The sequence below is a fragment of the Coloeus monedula genome, assembly GCF_965178545.1.
Source record: "Coloeus monedula genome assembly, chromosome: 1".
NCBI classification, from domain to species: Eukaryota; Metazoa; Chordata; class Aves; order Passeriformes; family Corvidae; genus Coloeus; species Coloeus monedula.
In genome coordinates, this window is record NC_138781.1 from 8488215 (window position 1) to 8511840 (window position 23626).

Here is a 23626-nt window from a genome sequence, read left to right on the forward strand (position 1 = left end):
CAGAAATAAAAAAATCTGCCTGACAGAGGCAGAGTGTGCTGCTACTTACATTAAGGTACCAGTAGCTCATAACTTTAACAGTTCATAAGTCACCTCAGTAATGCTATCCTTGGCACCCAGCACAACAACTCAAGATCTTTGTCACTGTTGGGAAGGAATTATTCTTCTTGTTATTATTGCCCACCAAATCCTCATTCCTCTTTTTCTTCTGCTCAACAAGAAATATTCAGAAGTGTCAGCAAGAGACTTTTAGAAGATGGCTTTGCTCCGAGCCACTCACAGTGAGAAAGGAATATCTTACAGTGGCTATATGAGCACCATGGATTTTTTCCTATCGTTTGGTACCTAGAGGCAAGCACTGGAGACACTCTGTAGATAAGTTTCTCTGTAATGTGGATTGAATCACATATTTTCTACAACTGTGACTATCTTTGTGTTGCTGTTTTAATTTCTATGGCATGCATTTACAAGAAAAAGATGGTATTTGCACCCACTTGGAAAATTTGATTTCAGGGAGTGAAGAAAATGTGGAGTGATGACATCTTTTTAAGAGACTGCATCTGATAAACAACTGGACTTCTGCAGGCCACCTGTACCTGGGAGCAATGTGTACACATGCAAGCAGAGGCAAAAAAGTACAATCACAGGGCAGAGAACTGTGATTAGGATGATGCCTTAGGTTTTAACTTTTATATTTTTTAAATCCTGTACTGCTTAGTGTGTAATTCTGAAGTTTCTTGTAGCCTGTTAATTTCTGCTCTCTTGTGCTAGGTAGACATAACAAAGCTTCTCCGGGCCTGCTCTTCAAGGACACCCAGACCGTCCTAGGCCCAAAAAGTATAAACCAAAAGCCTTTGAGAGGGGGAAAAACTGAGGGGAATTACATCATTAAACTGAAGCTTTAATTGGAGAATTAACCCTGATGTGCAAATGAACCAAACCTATAAAAGTGTGAAGAACTCGTGAGCTGTCGTCCATCTCGGGATCCATCTTGGCAATGGCCTCTGGCCCTCAGGGGGTACCTTTGAAGACCTTTCAAATAAATACCTGCCTTATTCCCTTACTCCTGTCTAGTCTCTGTTTCTAGGAGGCCTCTCAAGGCATCAAGGAGAACACAAGAAGTCTTGTGGAATGTGTAATAAAGAGATGAGGAAGATGGGGAAGATTGCAGCTGGTGAGGCAGGTGGGTTAATATACATACAAAAGCAGTACTCCGACATCCTTGAGTTTGTCAGGGCCCAGGATTGCCCCGAACAGCTTCATCCGTGGCCCCCACTCACTCACCCCACTGCTCATTGGTCCATCTAAGCTCAGGTGTACCTGTCTCCAGCCCTGTCTCCTGGATGGAGCGTGGACGTACATCATAGCTCTATCTGCCCTCTGTGGACTCATCCCCTCACCCTGCCTGGGGCTGTCAGTGAATCCTGTGTAACCACTGCCAGGCTCTGCCCCTTCTCTCTGGATCCTGTGGGATTATGTTCTGACCTGCGAGGCCATGGCCTGTGCTGGGGTCATGCTGGGGGAATCCACTTTGCTTCCTTCATGGAACAACCTGTTCTTGCTGCTCCCTGAGAATATTAAACTAGTCATGGCCTTGAAGGGCACATGCAAATCATAGAACTACAGAACAGCTTGGATTGGAAGGGACCTTAAAGATCATCAACTTCCAACCCCCCTGCCATGGATAGAACACCTCCCACTAGACCAAGTTGCTCAGAGTCCCATCCAACCTGTCCCTGAACACTTCCAGGGATGGGGCATCCACAATTTCTCTGGGCAATCTGTTCCAGTGCCTCACCACTCTCACTGTAAATAATTTTTTTCTAGTATCTGATCTGAACCTACTCTCTTTTGGTTTAAAGCTATCTCCCTTTGTCCTGTTACTGCATTGCATTGTAAAAACTTTCTTTCCATCTTTCTTGCAGGTACTTCAGGTACTGGAAGGCCACAACGAAGTCACTCCAAAGCTTTCTCTTCTCCAGGCTGAACAACCCCAATTCTCCCAACCTTTCCTCATAGGAGAGGAGCTGCATCCCTCTAATCATCTTGGTGGCCTCCTCTGGACTCAATCCAACAGGCTGATGTCCTTCCTGTGCTGGGGACCCCAGAGATCACCAAGACTTCTCAGACATTCATTAGCTGGGCCTGTGTCATTTACCAACTACTTCTGCAGAAGGTAACAGCCAGGGTCAGCAGAAGAGCTTGTGTCCTGACACTGGAGCTAGAACATGTCAAATGTGTTTCAGTCAAAACCCTACTTCATAGAAACTCTGCTCTCTGTAGTTTCATGTTTCTTTAGCCTCTTACATGACGAGGGATTGCATTCCGAAGTTGTCTTTGCTACTGATAAAACATGGCACAAACTCAAGGCCTAATAGGTTGCTTCTGTGATAATGAAAACTAATTAATTAACCACCAGGGGCACCTAGACTAGTCCTTTTTTGTATGAGACTTAAAAAGTTTACCAAGGCTTAAGTCAAATTGAAATTAGTCTTGTCATATTTGAAGAAACTTAACTATCATTGCAATACAGAGTGGTGGGATATTTCATCAGCAATGCAATGTGTTGAAACTATGAACAAACATTTGATGTGGTATTTCACAATACCCTAAACCTCATCTGCATTTGTAAACAGTATTTAAGGAGACCAGGCTTGCTTATACTGAGACTATGTTATCTGGGGAAATGCCAGGCTAATGCTCACTCTTGCCAAGCACTCATTCCCTTATGAAAAGTCTGAAATTTTAAAATTTAGACTCTTCTGAATCATCCAAATCCAATGAAATCTCAACAAATATTTCATTTGCCAGTCAGCTTGACAACAGTTAAAGAGCATTGTGCTCTTGGTATGAACAGCTGCAAAGCTCATACGTCCTCTCCTGACGTGGGTGTTGGCCAGTTGTTTGTTGTCATAGGCTGATGTGAGAATTCACGAGTTAGAGCTCGTGAAATCAAATTTCCACTGAAGGGAATGAAAGCTGGATTTGGCCACCTATATTTATTTAACACTTTGAGCTGCAGACTGAAGAACTGCTTTTTGTTATTGCTGTTGTTTGTGCCACCTCTGTATCTGGAGGGATGCAGACACCGCACTGAAAAATGGAGAATGAGTTAAGAAACGTAAAGAGGCCTCAGGTGTCATTTCACCATTCGGGTCTGCTGCTTTTACATTACAGCCTTTTTCTCTTTGCTGCTTTTACATTACAGCCTTTTTCTCTTTTCACTCCTCATCAGCTGTTGGGGCCGCGTTCCTGTGCCAGCCCACCTCTATCATGGACCTTCTCGAGTGTATTTTCATGGCTGTGTGTCTTATCACGGCTACACTGAAGCCTGTACTGGTGTGTTCAGTCTTCTTCCTGACGAGGTCTTTGCAATGGAGCAATGTGCATCACATGTCCATCTCTTCCTGGAGAAGAGGAGGCTCAGGGATGACCTTACCGCTCCCTACATCTCGGTGAAAAGAGGGTGTAGCCAGGTGCGGGTCGGTTTCTTCTCCCAGTGACAGGACGAGAGGAACTGGCCTGAAGTTACACCAGAGGATGTTCAGGTTGACAACAGGAGGAATTTCTTCACAGGACAAGGCGAGTAAACATTGGAATAGGCTTCCCAGGGAGGTGGAGTCACCGTTCCTAGAGTTAAGTCGATGTTGCACTTAGTTGACGGAGGTGTTAGGTCTAAAGTTTGACTCTGTGATCTCAGAGGTCTTTTTCAGCCTAGTTTATTCTGTGATATGTTTATCCTGCTAAAAGTACGAATTATCTATATGTGTGTGTGTGTGTGCGCGCGTGTAACAAGTGTGTTCCCATAGTCCACTAACGCTGAGGAGGGCAGCCCTGTGCCAAAGCCCGGCTGGACCCTCAGCTCGGTTCTCGCCCTCAGCGCAGCCCGCCTGGGCAGGATGCGGCACCACAGCGCAGTCCAGCTCCGGCCGCCCCTGCACACCCGCAGGCAGCTCCCGGGGAGAGCGGAGCGGGAAAGTTTCCCGTGGAACACCCACAACCAGGACAGCCGGCGCCCCTGAGGGCCGGCGCGGCCCGGGGGCGGGGCGGCGGGCGCGGCCGTGTGTCGGGAGCGCGCCCGGCGGGCGGCGGGCGGACGCCATCTTCTCTGCGCGGCCGGCGGGAGCGCTCCCAGTGCCCCCTCCTCCGCTCCCTCCTCCTCTTTCTCCCTCCTCCCACTACGCTCCGCCGTCGCAGCCGGTCAGGAAGGGGGCGACCGGGATAGCGAAGGCCGCGGGGAAGGCGGGGGACGGGGGAGCAGCCTCGCGGGGGCGGGCGGGCCGCGGGGCGCCAGCCCGGGAGGTTCGTGCGGCCCCTCCGCTCGCCCTGCCGGCCGGCCGGGCCCCGCTCCCCATGGGATAAGCTGTAAACATGTTCAGCTTTGAAGGGGATTTCAAAACAAGGCCCAAGGTGTCCCTCGGAGGAGCGAGTAGGAAGGTAAGGAGCGGCGCCCGCCCGTCCCTGTGTCTGTGTCGGTTCCGCCGCCCCCCGCCCTGTTATCGGTGCTTTTACCGTCGGGCCTTCAGAAATGGGAGCAGCGATGACTAAGGTTTAACAGAGGGGGAAAACCCTCCCCTCCTGATGATGTGTTTATCTCCTCTCTCCCTGCCTCTCTCTTATTATTATTTTTGTATAATCAGGCCACACCATCCCAGGCTTGTAGTGTAGTAAGGATTGTGGGAAGCGAGGAAATATCTCCTTGGCTCGTCCCTCCCGCAGGCGATCGATCGATCCCGGGTGTCGTGGCTGGTGGCACCTCCCGAGCAGTCGCTCTCCAGATCTTCCAAGGGGGAAGGACTCGGAGACCTGCTGTCATTTCCCTCCAGAGGGAATGTCTGGCGTGGACCTGCTTCGCCGGAGGGATGTGGGACACACACAGCCTCACACAACCCGAATTGCTGGGGGAGGTTCATCCATGTGAGCCGGGACTGCCGGGTTGGTCTCTGTCAAGTTTAGGTTCAGTCAATTTGTGCGCAGGGTGAGTAGCAGTTAATAGTCAGCTGTACCAGACTATTTGATCTCCTTGAGTTTATTGATGGGAAAGAAGCAGAATGATTTATTCAGATCTTGCTGATTGGACAGGGTAAGCAAATGTTTAGTGGAGCACTGAAGGGCACAGGACTTCGGAAGAACGACAGAAAGGACTAAGTGCTTTTAGAAGTGGCCTGATCTGTAGGAGTTACTTTAATTCACCGTGAAAATACTGAGTCTCCCTGTTGTCATTGGAGATGGCTGTGTGGGAAGCTAATGAGTGTTTCCATTAGTATTTTTGAATTTTAATTGAGTAAAAAAAAAAAAAAGTCTTAAGTTTTTATTACTGTACACTAAAAGCAAGTTTGGTTCTTGGAAACTTTTAAGGTTTGGCAGTACAGTGAAGAAATGAGCAAAAATGCTGCAGTTTGTGATATTAAAAGCACAGTGAAGTTTGCATTTTGACGTATTGACTTAATATGAAGAGATTGTGTTCAGAACTGTGTTTAGATTATGCAGCTTTTCCTCTGAGTCATCTTCTGTTTATCTTACTACATTTCTATTCATTAGGCTACATAAACTGGCATTACATGAGTCAAAATGCCATAAATACTCCCCAGCTTAAGTAGGAATTGGCAGAACATGCCCTGGTCCTGAGCTGTACACTTCAGGTACTTAGCAACTTTTGACCCTGACTTGGTCATAGTGCTTCTTGCTGAACATGTTGCCTTCTACAGAAGTAAACAACTGTCATAACATATTCTTTTACACTTAGCAAATAATGAAAATGTATCAGAATTATGTCTATTTTAATTATATGGGACAAATTTATTAATGTTATGCAGGCATAAATTTCCAAGGGCAAATACTAGCATACAAAGGGCCGGAAGCTGAAATTGATGCATAACCTTCACTCTGTGCAGTAGAGGTTGTGTTTCATGATGAGATTGATACTGACTGGTGCACAGATTTCATGATTTTACCAAAGTGCTTGTGCTGCATCAGTGCAAATCAGTTACATGCAGCTTTGGGCATCACAGTTATATAGACATCCTAGAGTGTCCTTGAAATAGCTGCATATTTTCAGAAACTGTGTGTGGTACTGACGAAAGAATTTATTTAAACAGTACTAAAAATTACTTCTAAATGCAGTTTACCTGAACTTCTGTGGAAACATACAACAGAGATTGGTGTGGGAAATGTTTATGTGGGTTCCCTGAGTTTCTCATTATTTCACATCATAGGCTCCTTGGGATCATGTTTCTCATACCTATAGGCTTCATTTTTACAGAAGACTGAATTGTAAATCATTTCCTTTCAGCTTTTGGTACACATACTAAAAAACCTCATTTTTTGACAAATGCTCTTCCCCTTCCAAATGGTGTATTAATTTTAGAAAGATCCAGTGCTGTATCTCTGCCATGCTTGATGCCTTAGGATTTTATCTTTTATATTTTTCATATCCTGTAATGCTTTAGTGTGTAACTCTAAGAATCCATATAGCCTGTTAGTTACTGTTCTCCCATTCTGGTCAGACAAAACAAATCCTCTCTAGGCCTGAACTTCAAGGACACCTTACTGTCCCAGGCCCTGAAATATGTAAACAAAGCCTCTAAAGGGGGCAGCAGACTTGGGGTAATGACTTCATTACCTGAAATCGTAACTGGAGAATTAACCCTGATATGCAAATGGACCAAACTTGTAAAAGTATGAAAACCCTTGATCCAGTCGTCCATTTTGGGTATAGCCTTTCTGAAGGTTTTTGACTGCCCAAAGTGTACCTTGGAGGCCCTTCAATAAATACCTGCTTTTATCCTCTTAATTTTGTCTAGCCTCTGTTTTCAGGTAGCCCCATCAAGGCATCAGCTAGCTGTATACTTAGTGCTGCCTGCTGTAATTCCTTTGGTGGAAGAAGGCACAACTCAGAAATACTGGGGCTATGCAGGCTGCGTAGTGCTAAGGATAGCTCTGTACCCACTTTGGGGAAGTTCCCCAAACGTGGTTGCACCACTGCAGAACAATGGCAAAACCTCCCCGTATGGACACGGGGATGCCTGTTGGAGGAGCCATCCAGTGTTCAAGGTGCCAGCGGAGCCTGATGTGAGTACAGCTACACCAAAATAGTGATCAGCAGCACTGTTAGAAGTGTGGTTTTGCTGGTGGAGCTGCAGCTGCAAACAGTAAGTGTGTTGGTCATGGCTCACATGACACCTGTCTGGCACCGCGATGTGTGTCTGTAGTGTTCCGCTAGGCCTCACAAGGGGCTGATTTCATTAAGTTCTATCAGTAGAAGCACAATGATAGAAGTATAATTGGGGACTTGCGTAATTGTGGCAGTTAGGTACTGAATCTAGTGTGCCTTCTCGTCACTAGCTTGTATGGCATTTTTGAGTTACAAAAACAGAGAGCTTCAGGTCTGTTTTTGCATGGTTTGCATCTTATATTCAGGTGTGTTATGGTCTGAATTCTGGATGCTCTGGAGAGGCACTTCAATCCACCTGTATCTTTTGACAAAAAAAAAGTAGTTTTTAAGTATCACTTGTTTTTGTTCTAGTCCTGGGTTGCAATTTAATGTTCTCAAAATTACTGCCTCAGTGACTGATCCTTTCAGAATATTACTGTAATATTATAATATTGCATTGTACATAAGTGTAAAAATGTAGGTGGTACTGTCAGTGTCTGGACTTTTCTTTCCATACCTACTTTCAAGAATCTGCTGATTCATCTGGACTGTTTGAACTGTTGTGTATGTGTTTGAGGGTGTAGATACAGGGTTTTATTTACAATGTGATAAGCAAATTTTAGCGGGTTTTATTTATTTTTATTTTCAGGGTAGCTTATCGTCTCCTTTAAAACATGGTTCCTTACTTCATGAGGCTCTTAAAAAGAAATTCTCAAATTTAGTTTAATTGTAACTGGCAAACCATATTTTTGTGCTTCTGAAGTAAAGTAGCCTCCAAAAATGAATGCTGTTATTGGAGTTCAATACAGGAACGTCTTGAATTACTCATGGACATTTTGTACAGGGCAGTAATTGTTGTCTGAAAGGCTGGGGCTGCAGAGAGTCTGGTGTGTTAGACAGGAAATGCAGAGCTGTGCAGGAAGAGTTGGCTTGGGGTGCAGCTCAGATTGGCCTCACCCAACCCAACTGTGCAGGGGACTGAAGCAGATGGTCCTTCACCTGGGTGCTTCCCTGTGTCCCGTGCAGTGAACATATTTCTGCTAGGTGGAGTGTCACCAAGCCTTCTGGGGGCAGCTGGCAGCTTTCACTGATTTTAGCATGAAGTTGAACACAGCACAAAATTGGTTTAACCATGTCAGCCTGATTTGGGACAGTCAGGCATACTGTTACTTCATTAAATTCATTAGTATTAAGAAAAATCGGAGGTAGCAATGATTTAGTACATCCATGCAGGGGATCCCCAGGCCAGTGCTGAGAGGTACAAGGGGCTCTGTAGCTCCACATCGTTTAATTATGAATGAAGCCTTGGAAGTCTTAACAGGTAAAATAGTTAAAAGAATATTAAGTCAAATGTACAGTATCACTTGAGATATCTAAACTGTGCTTTTATAAATCCCAACAAAATAGAGTATTTTAAAATTATAACCTATTATGAGATGATTTTAAAAACCCGCTCCTTTTTCAGAATTTGTAGTAAAGATGGGTTAGCACTGTCATGAAAGTGAAAGTGAGAACAGCTTCATTGAGTTTGGGGTTCTTTTTGATCTTTAGCTTTTTTTGTGGAAGACATGAAAGCTTACTAATGAGCAAATACTGATGACTCCATCTGTATTTTAAAATGTCTCAGTAATTTAGTATGGACATTTTTAATAATCAGAGATCTTCAATTTACGAAGTTTGTTTATATTTTAATTAAGTAGTTACTGATGTACTTTCTTAAATTAGTAGCATGACATTAAACATCAGATTCTTGGATATATTTACCCCTGCTTTCAGCTGAAGTGCAGAGGTAGAACTCCAGAAGCACCTTGTTTGCTCTTTGTTGTCTGTGTTTTACACATGAAATAACTTCTTGTGGAATAAAAGTTATAGAAGCTGTAAGAAACTGTAAGATTGCCAGTGTATGGAGAGATCTGCCAAGGCTATCTTGACAGATGTCCGTAGAATATAAACATTGATGGGACAGTTTAAAAATGGTTTTGTTTCTCTCTTACTGATTGATTGAGGAAAATAGGTAAAAATTTTAGGAAGGAATAATTTCTCTGTTATTACAACTTATTTGAACCTACACCATGTGACAATGCAAGTGAAATGTTACTAAGGATTTATAGTACAGGTTTTCTAGATTAGAATTCTAAATTCAGTGTTTATTTTTGAATGGTGGGACGACATTGCAGTGCTTTGCTCCGTAAGACCTTTGTCCCATAAGGCACATGGCGTAGATCTGTGTGCAGGTACCTTCCTCATTCTGAGTCAGAGCTGTGTTTTAATCAGAATCTTGCAGTGTCACAGCCTGTCTTGAAATACTCTTGGAATTTCAGATCTGTGGCATGGAAGTATGAGGAGACCATCATGTTGTAAAATAATGACTGCCTGTTGGTAGGAAACTACATGGTTGATGCATACTAGATTCTTGGGCATTTTTTTCCTATTTCTGTAACATTTGAAATTCTCCTCATTTGAAAGCTAGCTGCAAAAGATGGAGTTGTAGTTAGCTGACAGCAGCAGTGATTATTCTGTTATTTTCACTTATGTGCTATTTTTTCAGATTCAGAACAAAAACTTCTGCTTTTATAAATACATTTTCCCCGCTCGTTCCTGAGAAAATGATGAATCATGGAATGGTTCGGGTTGGAAGGGATGTTAAAGATTACCTCCTTCTAACTGCCTTGCTGTGGGCAGGGATGCCTTCCCCTAGAAATCGCTCAACTACAGCTTTGTGTACAGTAAACCTCTTAAAAATCATAATAGGGGCAAACTAAGCATAAATGTAAAAGCAACTTTCTTGCATTTCATTTGGCCTCTAGAGCCTCTGATCAAATCCTTGTTCCACTGTGTGTAGCTTTATGGTACCGTGATAGAAGAGGTTCCAGATCCTCCCTACCTCCCACGGTAAATTTCGGCTAAAATGCTGAGGTGTTTTCTAGCAAGCACTGTGGCATTGGCTTTGGTGAGGCCAGGCTTTCCTGGGCCAAATGCCTCCTCCTGGGCATAGTTCAAACTACCTTCTGCAAGATGGTCTGCTCTACTTGTAAACATACTTCTGATTATTTGCATCATTATAAGGAAGAGTCACAAACTGGTTAAAAGCAGAATATTTCAAGCTGCTGAACATACTCAGACATGTTCAATGGAATTTAAGTTGTTGAGGTTCAGTTCAAGACATTGTAAGCCTTTAAAAATGCAAATTTCTTTTACTATTCATATTAAAAAAACCCGGTTAGAGTTCATCTTGTCTAAAATAATGTTGGAAAATAGAAACATTGTTGAGAAGGTGGGGGGCATCTCCCAGTGTTCACATTTGTTCTATAAAAATTCATGTTAGAAAATTTTCCATTTATTTGCTGGAGTTACTGAATACTTGTGTTGAAAGGAATTTTATTCTATAAATTGCTTAGGTCACTTCATTTGTTTTAGGAGTTGTTACTGATTTTTATGTGGTTCAAGTTAAATTCAGCTGTAAAGTCATGTTCCTCATTTTGAGGAAAGAAAAAAAGATTCAAGTTCCTGGATTTTATAGATGAACGCCATACAAGTTTTTATTATTGTCCACAAAAATTGAAAAGATCAAGTGCTGACTTGTTTTTTAAAGAAAATTTCATAAAAAGTCGTGCCTTGTACTTGGCATGACCTCTTGTAATGTGAAATACAAAGCATTCTCAGCTACTAGCCAAAATAAACCCTCTTTCTTTATAAATAAGCATCAAACATTTATTAATAATATTAATTTTTTGGCTTCAGTGTGTTATTATTAATTTTTAAAAAAACTGTAATCAGTGTTTAGCTAGTACCTGAAAATAATTATTCCATTTCATCTTTGCATCTGGCATATTCAGGTTTTAAATTTATTTGCTATAAGATGGCTTGATTAACATAGCTGTCCAGGAGTGTTCAATTTCAAATTTTAAGAGTCAACAGATATTAGAAGTGTTGAAAAGGATTTAGTTATGTATACATTTTGCTTTTCTGTATTTGCATTTTGAGCCAAGAGGGCTGAAAGTTTATTTCTCTGAAGACGAAGTGTTCAAATGCGGAAGGAAAAGAATAATAATTTCTACATTTGTGTACCTTATTCAGTCTTTGTCTAGGATATGTGAAAGCTAGGAGTTCTGCAAACATACTTTTGGAAGCAGAAAGTTTATTGCAACAAAACAAGGATAAGAAAACAATTTTAATTCAATTTTTTTTCATTATGGATTGAACTGGTGTTTTTGAAGCAGTGGCGTTGACATTATTCCACTGTCAGATGTGGCTGCTCTCATCAGCTGCTCCCTTACAGCAGTGGTGCCACTTGGAACTTTGCTGTGATGAATAGTACAGTACCTAGCAGTTTTATGCCCATGTACAAATTAGCATTTCAAATGTTACTCAACATTTCTTTGGTGGCAGTCACAAGTTTTCCTTTCTGTATGCTGTCCTCCATCTGTTTCCCTGTTTTCACCTCTTTCCTCCTTCTGTCTTACCCTTTGAGTCATCGTCTGTAATGTTGCATTGTGTTTTGCTGTCATACAAGCTTTCTCTGCTTTCTTGTTTCTTTGTGCAGTGCCTCACAGAAAACTTCTTAAGTTGGGTTTTGATGGTGCTGCAGCTCGCATGCTAGAGCAGGAGGTTGGTTGTGGTTTCTCTGTTGGAGAAAGCATGAGGCAGGAAGGGACTGCCAGATGTGTCCTATGTGGCATGAAAACTCACAGACAGTGTATTCCCTGTTCTGCACTTGGGAGGGCAAGCTCCTGAAGGAGGAAGACTACATCATAAAAAGTCTGAACTGTGTGATTCAGGGAATGGCTTTTCACTCCTTTTGAGTTAGGGTGGACAGAGCCATGTTCATGCTTCCGTCCCCCTACCTTGTCTGCCTGCCTACCTTGAGAGGCAGACTCGATACCTGATGTGTGCCTGTCTGGCAGGTGAAAAAAGACGGTGGCATGATCCCCACAGGATCAAGGCAAGGTGGGGAGTAGGAGTGAGCCAGGTGTGATCTTTGGGAGCTCCTGTCGGGCCGTCTACTGTGAGGAGCTCTGGCTGTCGGCAGCAGGAAGAGGTGCTGGAACAGTGGCTGTCGCTGGCAGCAGTCAGGAGAGTCTGGGTGGGAGTTGTCAAATGTGTGTTCCTTGAGTAACGCTGTTGTCATTCACAGCCAGCCACAGAACACTGAGTTTGGCTTCTTTTCACAGTGCTGGCTGTTAAGGGGCAATTCAGGGAGGATTTCAGAGGTGACTGCTGTTACGTCTCTTTAAGAAATGATTTTGTTAGAATGCCCTTTGTAGGTGAAGGTTATTTCATGGTTCTTTTCATCTCTTTCTTACTGCATGTTTGTTTTATTTTGCACATGTACTGTTACTTTTTAATTTCTGAAGAGACAGTATATTCCAGCTTGGTTTAATAATTCTTAAGGTGATTTTTTTTTTTTTTGAATTTAATTTAAATATGTTCTTTAGTCATAGTTATGATCTGTGTATATCTTGTGAACGTGAGTAACAGTATTATTTTTCCCATAATAATTCTTTAAAGGTGGGGTGTACTTACCTGAATATTTTATTGCCTTAGGACAGTTCTTCTGTTTTGTTTAATTTATACTTTAACAAGTTGGCGTTTTTCTTTACAAGTACTCAAAGCAAGTATGTGGCTGACTAAAAACCTAACTTTTGTTAAAGAGTGGATTGGTTTAAAGAGTGCTTGCCACAAAGAGACCCAGTTCCTCATCAGTGAAAAGCTGGTGATACACTAAGTGAGGATCCACTGCCCTGATGTATCTCCCGCTCTCTTCAAATGATTTTAAATGGTTTGTTTTTGATAAACCCTCTGGCCACTTACTTTGCTTTATCTACTGATCATTTGTATTTACGGTGTTTGTGGTTTTTCATACCATTCTCTTCTCTCACATAGCAATGTGTTTTTCCTTTTCTATATGTTCTGCTTTTTCTTTCAATTCTTTCGGAAGTGTAACAACAAATTAAAAAGCGTTGTTTCTAAGCAGAAATGCACTTTACATAGTGCTGCCTGCAGAATGATCACTTCTAAATAGGGACATTTCACCAGCTTCTTTAATGCATTAGGTATCAGCTGTTGAAAAAGTCCTGAAACTTTAAGCCATTTGTTGGTTATTAATTTAGTATCTTGTTTTGTCTTTGTGTGCGCATTTCTGTACTGCTTGAGTTGAGATATATCATCTGTATGTATGGATTTCCTTACTTTTGTTTATACTGTGTTTAACACATGGAACAAACCCTGTCTTTAGAGGGCAGTAGCTGTAGTTAGTGGTGTCTTTGGCCGTAAATGCTGTCTTTAGAGGAAAGATGGTTAACCTTCTTGTGGGATTTTTTTTATTTTTCACTCTCTTGGTGGTCTGTGTTAGAGTATTTTCTGTCCTAAAGAAACTAAGAGAATCATGACTTTGATTCCTCTGTATCATCAAAAAAGAAATGCAGAAGAGTTTTGCTCTCATTTTTTGTATCTGCTGATAGACATTGAAAGTATTCCAGCACAGTTGTTTCAGCTGTAGTTAAATATTCTATAAACATTTGTTTGCCAACTTTAAATTGATTTTTCTGTATCAAAATACAATAAATTTTTAGTTTGAGTGTTTTTTAATTTCTTAACTTCTCTAGGCTAATGGGGGGCATAGGAAAAAAATGAAGTTGTCATATGTGTTGTAGTGTCAGAAAATGAAAATAGTTTCCTTAAATCTGCTGTGTGTTTTAGGCTGAATTTGGGAAGGTGCCAGGGTGCTTTCATCTCCTGTTGCCTACAGTGGAAACTGAATACTGTGCATCAAATTTGAGTTATTTTGTATATTTCCTTGGAAATTGCCCAGAACCACCCAGTAAGAGACTCTTGCACATAGAGCTTTGTTTATATATTGTAGTCTATGAATACTCATATAAGATTGTGGTTTAAAAGCTAATGCATGGTTTTTCTGGTGTAATAATATTGGGTTTTGAGGCCTCATGAGTACTTCAGTATTCTTTTTTTTTTCCTCTATTGGTGAGATCACTGTCCTGAAAGTTTTGGTGTGTAGCCTTAATTTGGGTGAAGAGTTCAAAATTTCAAAAGAAAAAATTCCTGCCATTTATGCTATGTCTCTCTTGACATCTTTCCTGTACAAGTTTTGAGAAAAAGGATAAGTAAATATAAGAGCTTAATGCTTTTTTGTAAGTTAGACAAAAGCATGGGGCTTTGGAACAGGATGTGATTGCTCTGAATGTGCCACAGCTTGCTGTATGCACCTGGGCCAGGGATTTATGTACCCTGTAGGCAAGGAAAACACTCAGACTTCTGGTATGATCTGGTGTCTGGGACCTTATTGTGCTCCAGCTCTGCCATTTGTAAATGGGTGATGTTTGCTAGGGTAACTGGGATGCTGAGAACACAAACATGGACAGAGATCAGTAGAGTTTGCTGCTCTTTGCCTGTCTCTTTTCGTAGGGACGTAACTTCCTTCCATCACTGTTCTTTTGGGAGGGCTGCAAGTCCTGTGTTTGTGAATTCAGAAAATGATTAGCAGCTACTTTTCTCTGTTTTACATGTTATGCGTTCCAAGAAATCCCTAAAGTGAAGTCTGCATTAAATATCCTGAACACAGTTGAAGCACGTTTGAATGAAAATGCAGTAGTATCTTTATTTGTGTCTTGTAGGAAGAAAAGGCTTCTCTCCTTCATCGTACTCAGGAAGAAAGGAGAAAACGAGAGGTAAAGTAGCCTGTAAGCGTTTGCCTGCCCTCTGGATTTTTCTTTGGTCTAACATTTACAGTGTAAAGTACTTCTGCTGCAGTTGTACTTAGTTCTTTCAGTTTCAGTTTTTTCTTTAGTTTTCTTTCAGTTTGCAAGTTCTGTATAAAGTATGTTTTAATTGGCAAAACAGTTTGAGTGCTTTAAGATGTTTCTTACGAGTGCTTTTAATCTCAAAAGAAGATAAGCATGCACTGGGTGCAAAGGGAATTTTCCCTTTTATTTTGGTGTTTATTGGATCTAGTCTGAGAAAAGATAGGGATTTGGCTAGTAAATTGCAAATTTTACCTTGTCCGTAGTCTATTACTATGGGTTGGTCTCAGCAAACTTTTTTTTGCTCCTGGTTCTGCTATGGTTTCTTGGCTGACCTTTAGTACTTCACCTCCCCAGTGTGTGCCTCAGTTCTGTGAACATAAAATCAGAACAGTGATTCTTGAATGCTTTGAAAGGTGCTCAAGTGCTTTGAAATCACCTGATAATTAAGGAGCAGTGAGAAGCTGATGTGTGAAGCTTTAAGCAACCTTAATACTGGTTTATGATGAAGGCTTACTGCTCTGGATAATTCAGTCTGGAATAATGCAAAGGTGGAATAGGCATTGAAAGGAATTTGAGTGAATATGTTAATTTTGTCATTTTTCCCCCACCCGTCTGATACAAGTTGAAAACATTTTGGTGTTAAATACTGTTTAAAAAGTATAACTATTCAGGTTTCATGCTCAGGAAGAAAACAGCTCTTTGGCCCTTAAAGGTGTGTTTGACCCATGCTAGATTAAGCACAAGTTCTGCAGTGGCTCTTCTGTTTCTGTGGACAGTTACTGCTTTTTTTTCTTTCCAACCTGGGTGTGTAGTTATGGACCAGGTTCAAGTATGAAAGCACCAGGATTTCACCCATTAGTTCAGAAATCCCCGTTATGAATCAGATTTATGATCAGTGAGTATTGAGCAACATATGTAAAAATTCTTCTTTGTGGTTCATAAACTCACTCAGTTGCTTGGCTCTGTCCTTTGCAAAGCTGACGCAGAGCCATACACTCATCCCAGTGCATGTACACATGTGCACACAATGATTTGCTGTGGCATTGAGCACATTTTCACAAAATGAATGGCTCCTCTGAGAATAAAATCAGCTATGGCTTTTAAAAAACTGACTGTAGCAGAGTCTTAGCAGTGACCTCAGACTTAAAACCTTTGCAGTTACGGGTCTCTAATTGACAATTATGTGTTCTGAGATAAAACCAGTACCTAAAGAGAAGGAGAACTTATCTGTGTTTTAGTTGAGCCTTACATTATGCTGATGAGGAGACACCACCTCTCTGAAACTCTATCCTGATTGCACTTGTACTGTCGATACTTTGGAGAGAAAAATACCCTTTGGCCTATCAAAATTTTGATTTTGGTCCATCCTTTAGAGGTAATTAGAGTCTTCAAGAATCTGCTTATTCAGAGAAGTTGCTTTAAGAACCAGGGTTTTCCAAGAAAAATAAAATAGGCCTTGAATAGCAGTTTTGTCTGGTGATCTCTCTGGTTAGTTCAGGTTGTGAGGTTGTGTTTTTAAATTGGATGTGTCTTTATAGGACAATAAATTAGAAATCAAGATTTTGTGAATTGAAAGTTTATGTGAACTTTCCTATAAGTATTTAAATTAAATTAATGAAAACATTAGGTGTTTTGTTTTGCTTGGTGACTCTCAGAATTATAGTTTTGTTGTAGTTTAAGGATTGATTAGGTTGAAATTTCTCTTTTTAAAGCAGGCTTCTTGATCCTTGTACTTTTCCGTCAATCACTGCTCTGCAGCTCTAGGTTCATGCACAACTCTTTATTTCCCTCTTTTATTCCCTAAGAAACCATATGGACATTGTTAGAAACATAACTACAGTAGCTACTTCCCGTAGATATTTATTGTAATGGGATATGCTGAGGGTTTTGTCAGGGAACCCTCCAAGAGCTCTTTCCATAGCATCTCAAGCAAGCTGGTGTTCAGTTCTTCAGAGCCATTGTAAAGGATCTACCTACTGAGGAAGATGTCATAAAAGGACTCACTAGATATGTCTGGTTTGGAGAAGAGACTAAGAATTTTTATTAATTTCCATGTTGTGCTCCTGGGCCACAAAGAGCTTTAAGCCTAATTTTCCTTTTGACAGAAGTACTGTCTCCAAATAACTGATTTTTAAAAATTGTTGTCCCAAAATCTAAACTGTGGCAGCATCATAATGCTTTTGTATTATTTGAATGAAAACAAATAAGTGGGTCCTCAGTGTTTGCTGCTGTATGCAGAAAGAGGAATGATGTAATTGAATTTGGTGAATGCTTCAGCATTTTTCAACATAGTATTAAAACTTTGTCTAATAAAATGCATTAATAATAAAGTGATGCAAAGTAATAATGTTTATGTTGATTTCTGTAGTATTATATACTCACTGAGTATTAAAGATCCTTTTGCAATATCTGATCATAAATTTGTGCTTAAAACCAAAAAGCATTCTCACTGATTTATGTGTATTGGATTCAAGCATTAAAGTAATTTATTTTACTAATGATTATTGCTTAATTTTCATTAAAAACACATAAATTCATTAAAAACCCATAAAATTTTGAATACGAATACATTTAATAAAATGGTGGAAATTAAAGTCAGTCCTATGATGCTGATTTCAATTTTCTTGCTTTGTTTTACAGGAAGAAAGGCGGAGGCTGAAAAATGCAATAATAATCCAGTCGTTTGTAAGAGGGTACAGAGACAGAAAACACCAAGTCAGTACCTGTTTATTTAGTTAGAAAGATGCTAAACAATTTTGCAGAAAATGAGACTTTCTAGTCATAAATAATTTCATTGAAAAATCATTTTGAGTATTTAAGAAAGTGGAAGTTCTTTTTTCCCTCTTGGCATTTTCATTTCAAACTCAGTATTTTAGTAAACAGATCTATGTTCTGCAAAGCAGTGAGGTGACTGGACCTCAGTGGGATCACACAGTGGTTTTTTTAGCTGAAAAATTGTTTAAAAACCATTAGGTATTAAAAACTTTGACACACCAGTGGAGCTTTTAATTTTTTTTACAGTATGGCTAAGGTGGTAGTTTGAGTCAAAAAGTTGTTCTAAGTTGCTGTTGGGTAGATTCTTCTAAGAAAGAGCTTTGTTTAAATTTGTTAATTTGAGTAAACTAGACTAAAATGTTTGATGTGATATTCTTGATAAGCAACAGATTTGTTGAAACTGTACTTTCTGAGGTACAGAATGGAGTTACAGCTTCAACTATGATATCATGTGTATATTTTGATCTCTTGACAAATATATGTTGTATCTGTTTTACTACTTTGCAACCTTGCTGGATGAAAACTGAAATTTTGCACCTCTGTTTTAAATCATAACCATTACTGATATATTGATGCATGTTTTATTTTTAAGTACTCTATCCAAAGAAGTGAATTTGATCACTGTGCTAATTTGGCCCAGTCTGGAGGAACCTTCTCCACTGCTAATGGAGCAAATTTGACTCTTCTAGTTCGCCAGTTACTCTTCTTCTATAGACAGAATGAGGATTCAAAGCGTTTGGTGAGTACTGTTACTTACTTTGATCCATAGCACTTGCATTTCATGCACTTATAAAGTAGTCTTTCACTTGAAAGTGCACTTTTCAGTGTACTCTGCTGTTTTTCATTTAGTCACAATAACTAAAAATTAGATTTTACAAGTACGTGTGCCCACACACATACATAGTATGTGAAAGGAAGCCCTGAAAAATCCTACGTGTATTATTCACAGTAACATTCATAAAATAATACACTTCTATTAGAATTTTAATTTTTAGACAATATTTCTACTTGGCCTCCTGGTCATTCCCAAGGTGTTTGGGTGGTATTTTTTTTCTCACTGTTCAATATTGCTGGCATATCAATTGCAAAGTCACTGCCAGTTTCCCAAATGTGTGAGTAAGTGTGATTCATAGTGGCTGTTAATAATGGATGTTAAAGAATTATGGCTATTTAAAAACAAAAAATTACCAGATGGTGTAACTCTGTCTTAACTTTGAAAGTTTAGTACTAGTGCTTGTGTAGTTTATGTAGTGTGACAATTTTTTTTTTCTCAACTGAACATGATTCAGTCTGAGTTTGTGTTTTGTAAGTCCTCCAAAGGTTTCCACAGCAGCACTGAAATATTACTGAGTTGCCATAGATGATAGAACTTCTCATTATAACCTGTAAACTTTTGTGTATCTTGTTGCAGGTATGGATGTGTCAGAATTTAATTAAACAGAGTTCTCAGTTTGTCAAGCAATTGGATGGTCCAGACAGACTTACTTGCTTATTCCAAATAAAAAGACTGTTGGGGCTGTGTTGCAGGTAAGTTCTTTTTTTCTATGTAAAAAGTATTCAGAAATTATGTTGAGCACTTGTTTGTTTCTTTTTGCAGCAAGGGAAGTATTAAAAGTACATTTATTTTATGTAGAGGACTATTTATATTAAATATATGTAGGCTATGGTATAGGATACCTCTTCCTATGTACAACAGTGGAACGTTCTTAAGATCTGTTGACTTTCAAGTTCAACATGTGCTTAAGGGATGCTCTCCAGGATAGGCCTGAGTATGTTCTTAACTGGTTTTGTATAGTGACATCATTCGTAATATTTGTGGAAACCAGGTTTTCTTGGGAATTGATAGTGTTTAGATGTTGTTATCTGAAGTAGACTAATGTTCCAAGGATATGTTTTGGATAGATGTTGTTTCAAAACTAATATAATTTATTATGCCCTTCCTCACTCTTTATTTTGAATTTAAAGCATATTTAGCAGTTGCATTATTGGCTTCAGCATTAAATTTATTATTCGTAGTGGGAGGATCACAGGAAGGTAAATCTGTTAAGGTGACTTGAATATCTGGCAGCTATTGTTATTCTATTATTAGAAAACTTACTTGTTCTTATCAATAATAAGGATTTGTGACCCTCTGCAGAGCTTTAAAGCCAGATACTAGAGAGGACTTGAGTGGTGGGCTTTAAAGTCCTTGTGTGCAGTGGGACACAGCTGTGGTGTCGCTGCATTGAATTGTACATTCTCACTACAGTGGAAATTGTCTTTTTGTAAATGCAGCTCTTAATATGGATGGGGAAGAAAGCACATTGTTAGGGCAGGTCAGCCCGTACACATCTAGCACTAAAAAAATACTTTAAATTCTAAGCAGGCTCTTAATCATCATAATTTCTGTGGTTACTGGTAGCTGTTATATAAACAACTTGTTAAAATGATGGGAATGGTTGTATTTTTAATATTTCAGTTTGTAAATGAAGACATACTGTGTTAGTTATGCATATGGTGTTCCCTAGCACCTGTTCCCAGCCCATGTTGCTCTGGGGCTTTCATGGCTTCATTTTTAATATAGTTAGTGGTGCATGTTGGGAAAACATGTATTATTCTTTGCTTCTCTTCCAGTTTATGCAGTAGACCTCCAAATTTTCAAATCACTCAGAGCAAGAATTTAGTAGGAATTAAAGGTACAATGTCATATTCATAGATAACCCTAAAATCAGGAATTATTGTTACAAAGATGCCGTCAAAAAGATGTAGCTAAACCAGTGAGAGCACCTGGCAACCAAATAGATAGAAATAAGTTACTTTAAGGTGAATGTGTGGTGAAATAAGAGAAATATCATGTTAAGTAATTTTAATTTCATTTATAGGCTACTGCAGAATTGCAATGATGACAGTCTGAATGTTGCACTTCCTATGAGAATGCTTGAGGTATTTTCATCTGAGAATACGTATTTGCCTGTTTTACAAGATGTCAGCTATGTGACATCATTAATTGAACAAATTTTGCACTACATGGTTCAAAAAGGTGAGTAGCTAGGAACCATAAATTCTGGGAAATAATCAAAAAATTAAACAGCTGAAGCCCATATTGTTTAATCAGATTTTTGTCTTTACCACAGATGAATAAACTGCTGCATACACTAACCTATACATTAGATGGATATTGTGCTTGTAATGAGGTCATGGCTGGAGAAATTACTGCTTGATTTCTTTGGAAAATCTGTTATAAATTGAATATTCTACTAAATTACTGATACAGACTTGTAGCAGAGATTTTGAGAGTAGATGGATATTGCCTAACAAAAGTTGTATTCCAGTACCTGTTTGACACTCTCACGTGGACACACACACTGTGACAGATCTAAGCTTCAGTTGTGTAAAAGTTGGTCATTGTGTTGCAGTACTGTTCTCTGTAAATGTTAATATTCAGTATTATTCTAGATTGGCATTACCTTTTCATCCTGCCAACACTCAGACACCTTAGCAGAGATGGTGGCCTGGCTTTTATTTCTCTCCTCCTGTCATCAGCAAAACTGTTTGCTAAACTGCAGTCAGTGACACCTGTGCAAACATACCAAAAGTTAATGAATTGGGTAGTTAGCACCAAGATGATGTTTTGTTGCAAAGAAACTTCATTATTCTGGGAATGTCCAAAATAAATTATTTTGGCTTGTTGATATGGTGGCTTGAGTTAGCAAATCTTGCGGATCATGAGGAAAGACAAAACCATTTTGAAATAAATCTCTTGGATCCATCCTCTTTGGTATAAAATGCAGAAAGAGCATCTTCCAATCATTAGTTATTGGACTATTTCTATATATTTCTAATATATTCTAATATTTGAAGTACATTCAGTGGACTTGACTACCTAATCCTGTTTCTAAGGATTTGTTTTAACTACTGTATGTTGAAGTCACTATCAGAAAAAAATTTATTGTAGCACATTTATTTTACTTGCCTTGGCATAACAGAAACTGTATGTTTGTCTCATTGGTTTTTATATAATACATATGTCTTCCAAAATGCATGTTTTTGTTCTTTTATTATAGTATTCTGTCCTCAAAACTGATATATGAAAGTTTGAGATCATAGAATCATTAATTTTTTACTAAAATATAGCTTTCTGATTACTTATAATGAGAACAAAAAGAAGTGGTTTTGTGCAACTGCAAATGTTCTGTGTCCTAATAACTTTTGATGCTTAACTTGTAAAGAATCTCTTACCAGTTGCCATTAGTGTATGTTTTTGGATATAATTTGCCTTCCATTTGTGTCTGGTCAGCATTGCTAAGTCATTCCTTTATGGGGACTTCCACTGTGACAAGTTAGGTGGTCCCTGAGAAGGGTTCTTAGACTGGGATCTCAGTGATGTGACACTGTTTATGCATTTACAGTGTTCCTGTAATTGTGGAACTTGTGTCTTAGTTGGGAGTTCATTGAGCATGAAGGAAGTTGGTTAAGAATGAAATCACATGGTTCCATTTGTACTTCAGTGAGACATAAATAAATTACTTTCTATACATGTCTTTATGGCATGGGTGATAGTGCATTTTATTACTGTCTGGGAGAGCCCTGTTCTGGAAATAGTGATTGTATTCTTCAGCCTGCTAAGGCAAGATGGTCACAGAATTGGGACATTCTGCTGGCAGGACTCTTACCTGTATGATGCAGTCATATTTTGGAGTAGAGTGGAAAATTCTTCCTTTCTGGAAGAGTGAAAAGGACAACATGACTAGAGTCACTTAAAGGAAAACATGTTTTTCATAAGCCATTATTTAAAGAAATCAAATTATTCACTTCATCAGCAAGAGTTGATTGGTCTTTGAAAATCAAACTGACTCTGAATATGGTTATCTGTGAATGATTTTATAATGTGGTGTTTCCAAAGAGATTGCTGATAGCCTGCTAATTATGTGAATGTGACTTGAACTACTGTAAAATGTCTTCCTATGTCAAGCTTCATGTAATGAATTGTAAAGTATTTTTCAACTTAATTTAAATTGTTTTATATGGAAAAGAAAAAAAATACTGTGTTTAAAAGTGATTTTCTTCTTTTACTTGCAGGCTACTACAAGTCGCTTTATTTGTTAATTAACAATAAGCTTCCCTCGAGTATTGAGTATTCTGATGTTTCTCGTGTTCCTATTGCAAAAATACTTCTGGAGAATGTTCTGAAGCCATTGCACTTTACATATAGCTCCTGTCCAGAAGGTGCAAGGTAAATAAAGATAACTTAAAACATTTGAGTACTCATTTGCTGTAGTCAGAGGTGCAGTTTGTTGTTGTCTAGTGTCCAGCCATTCTTTCAGTGTAGTTCATTGATTTATTTGCAATAGTAATGATTTTTTGGTAACACTGTACATCACTGAAACAATGTAGTTTCAGGTGTCTTTAAGAAAAAGGCAATAAAATGCTGAATGCTGCAATAAACAGAGTACAGAGAATAGCAGGTGCCACAATACATAGGAATGAGGGTGTGGAAAATTTAGATGAGAGCAGAGATGTGGCTAAGGGTAGATGAAAAGAATTTTAGAGTTCAAAAGAACTTTGTGACAGATGAGCTGAGGTTTATGGAGAGAAATTACTAAGGCAGCTTACAAGCAGAAAGAGTCAGATATGTAGACAGAGGGAACATAAATCAAATTCTGGTTGTATCACATGCAGTAGTGTTTTGTGTTAAAATAGGGATTTGTGTAAAAAGACTAATTGAGTTTGTTAGATGTATTTTGTTCTTTGATATTATAAACAATGTATTTAACTTCAGAATAGTTTCCTCTGATTTAATGAAAAGTTTAAAGGATAAAATTGCATGTAAGATCATCAGGAAGAGGATTTAGTGTGAGAAGTTAATTTTTGAGAAGTCTGAGAAATTTGATGTACTAGGACAGGATTAATGGAGCATATCTTTGCAGTCCTCTTGATGGATGTATTCATACTTGCAAAA

General features: G+C 39.3%; 1 protein-coding gene across 1 annotated transcript in view; it reads left to right on the top strand.

Moving 5' to 3' along the window:
* The first annotated feature begins 4240 nt into the window (after positions 1-4240).
* UBE3C (ubiquitin protein ligase E3C) overlaps positions 4241-23626 on the top strand; it is a 73418-nt gene continuing 54032 nt past the window's right edge. Inside the window, exons 1-7 of the mRNA XM_082285235.1 lie at positions 4241-4437; positions 14785-14838; positions 17554-17628; positions 18281-18427; positions 19100-19215; positions 20550-20707; positions 22747-22900. Of these exons, the coding sequence (XP_082141361.1) occupies positions 4372-4437; positions 14785-14838; positions 17554-17628; positions 18281-18427; positions 19100-19215; positions 20550-20707; positions 22747-22900 (770 nt within the window). The 5' untranslated portion in view covers positions 4241-4371. The remainder of the gene's footprint in view (positions 4438-14784; positions 14839-17553; positions 17629-18280; positions 18428-19099; positions 19216-20549; positions 20708-22746; positions 22901-23626) is intronic.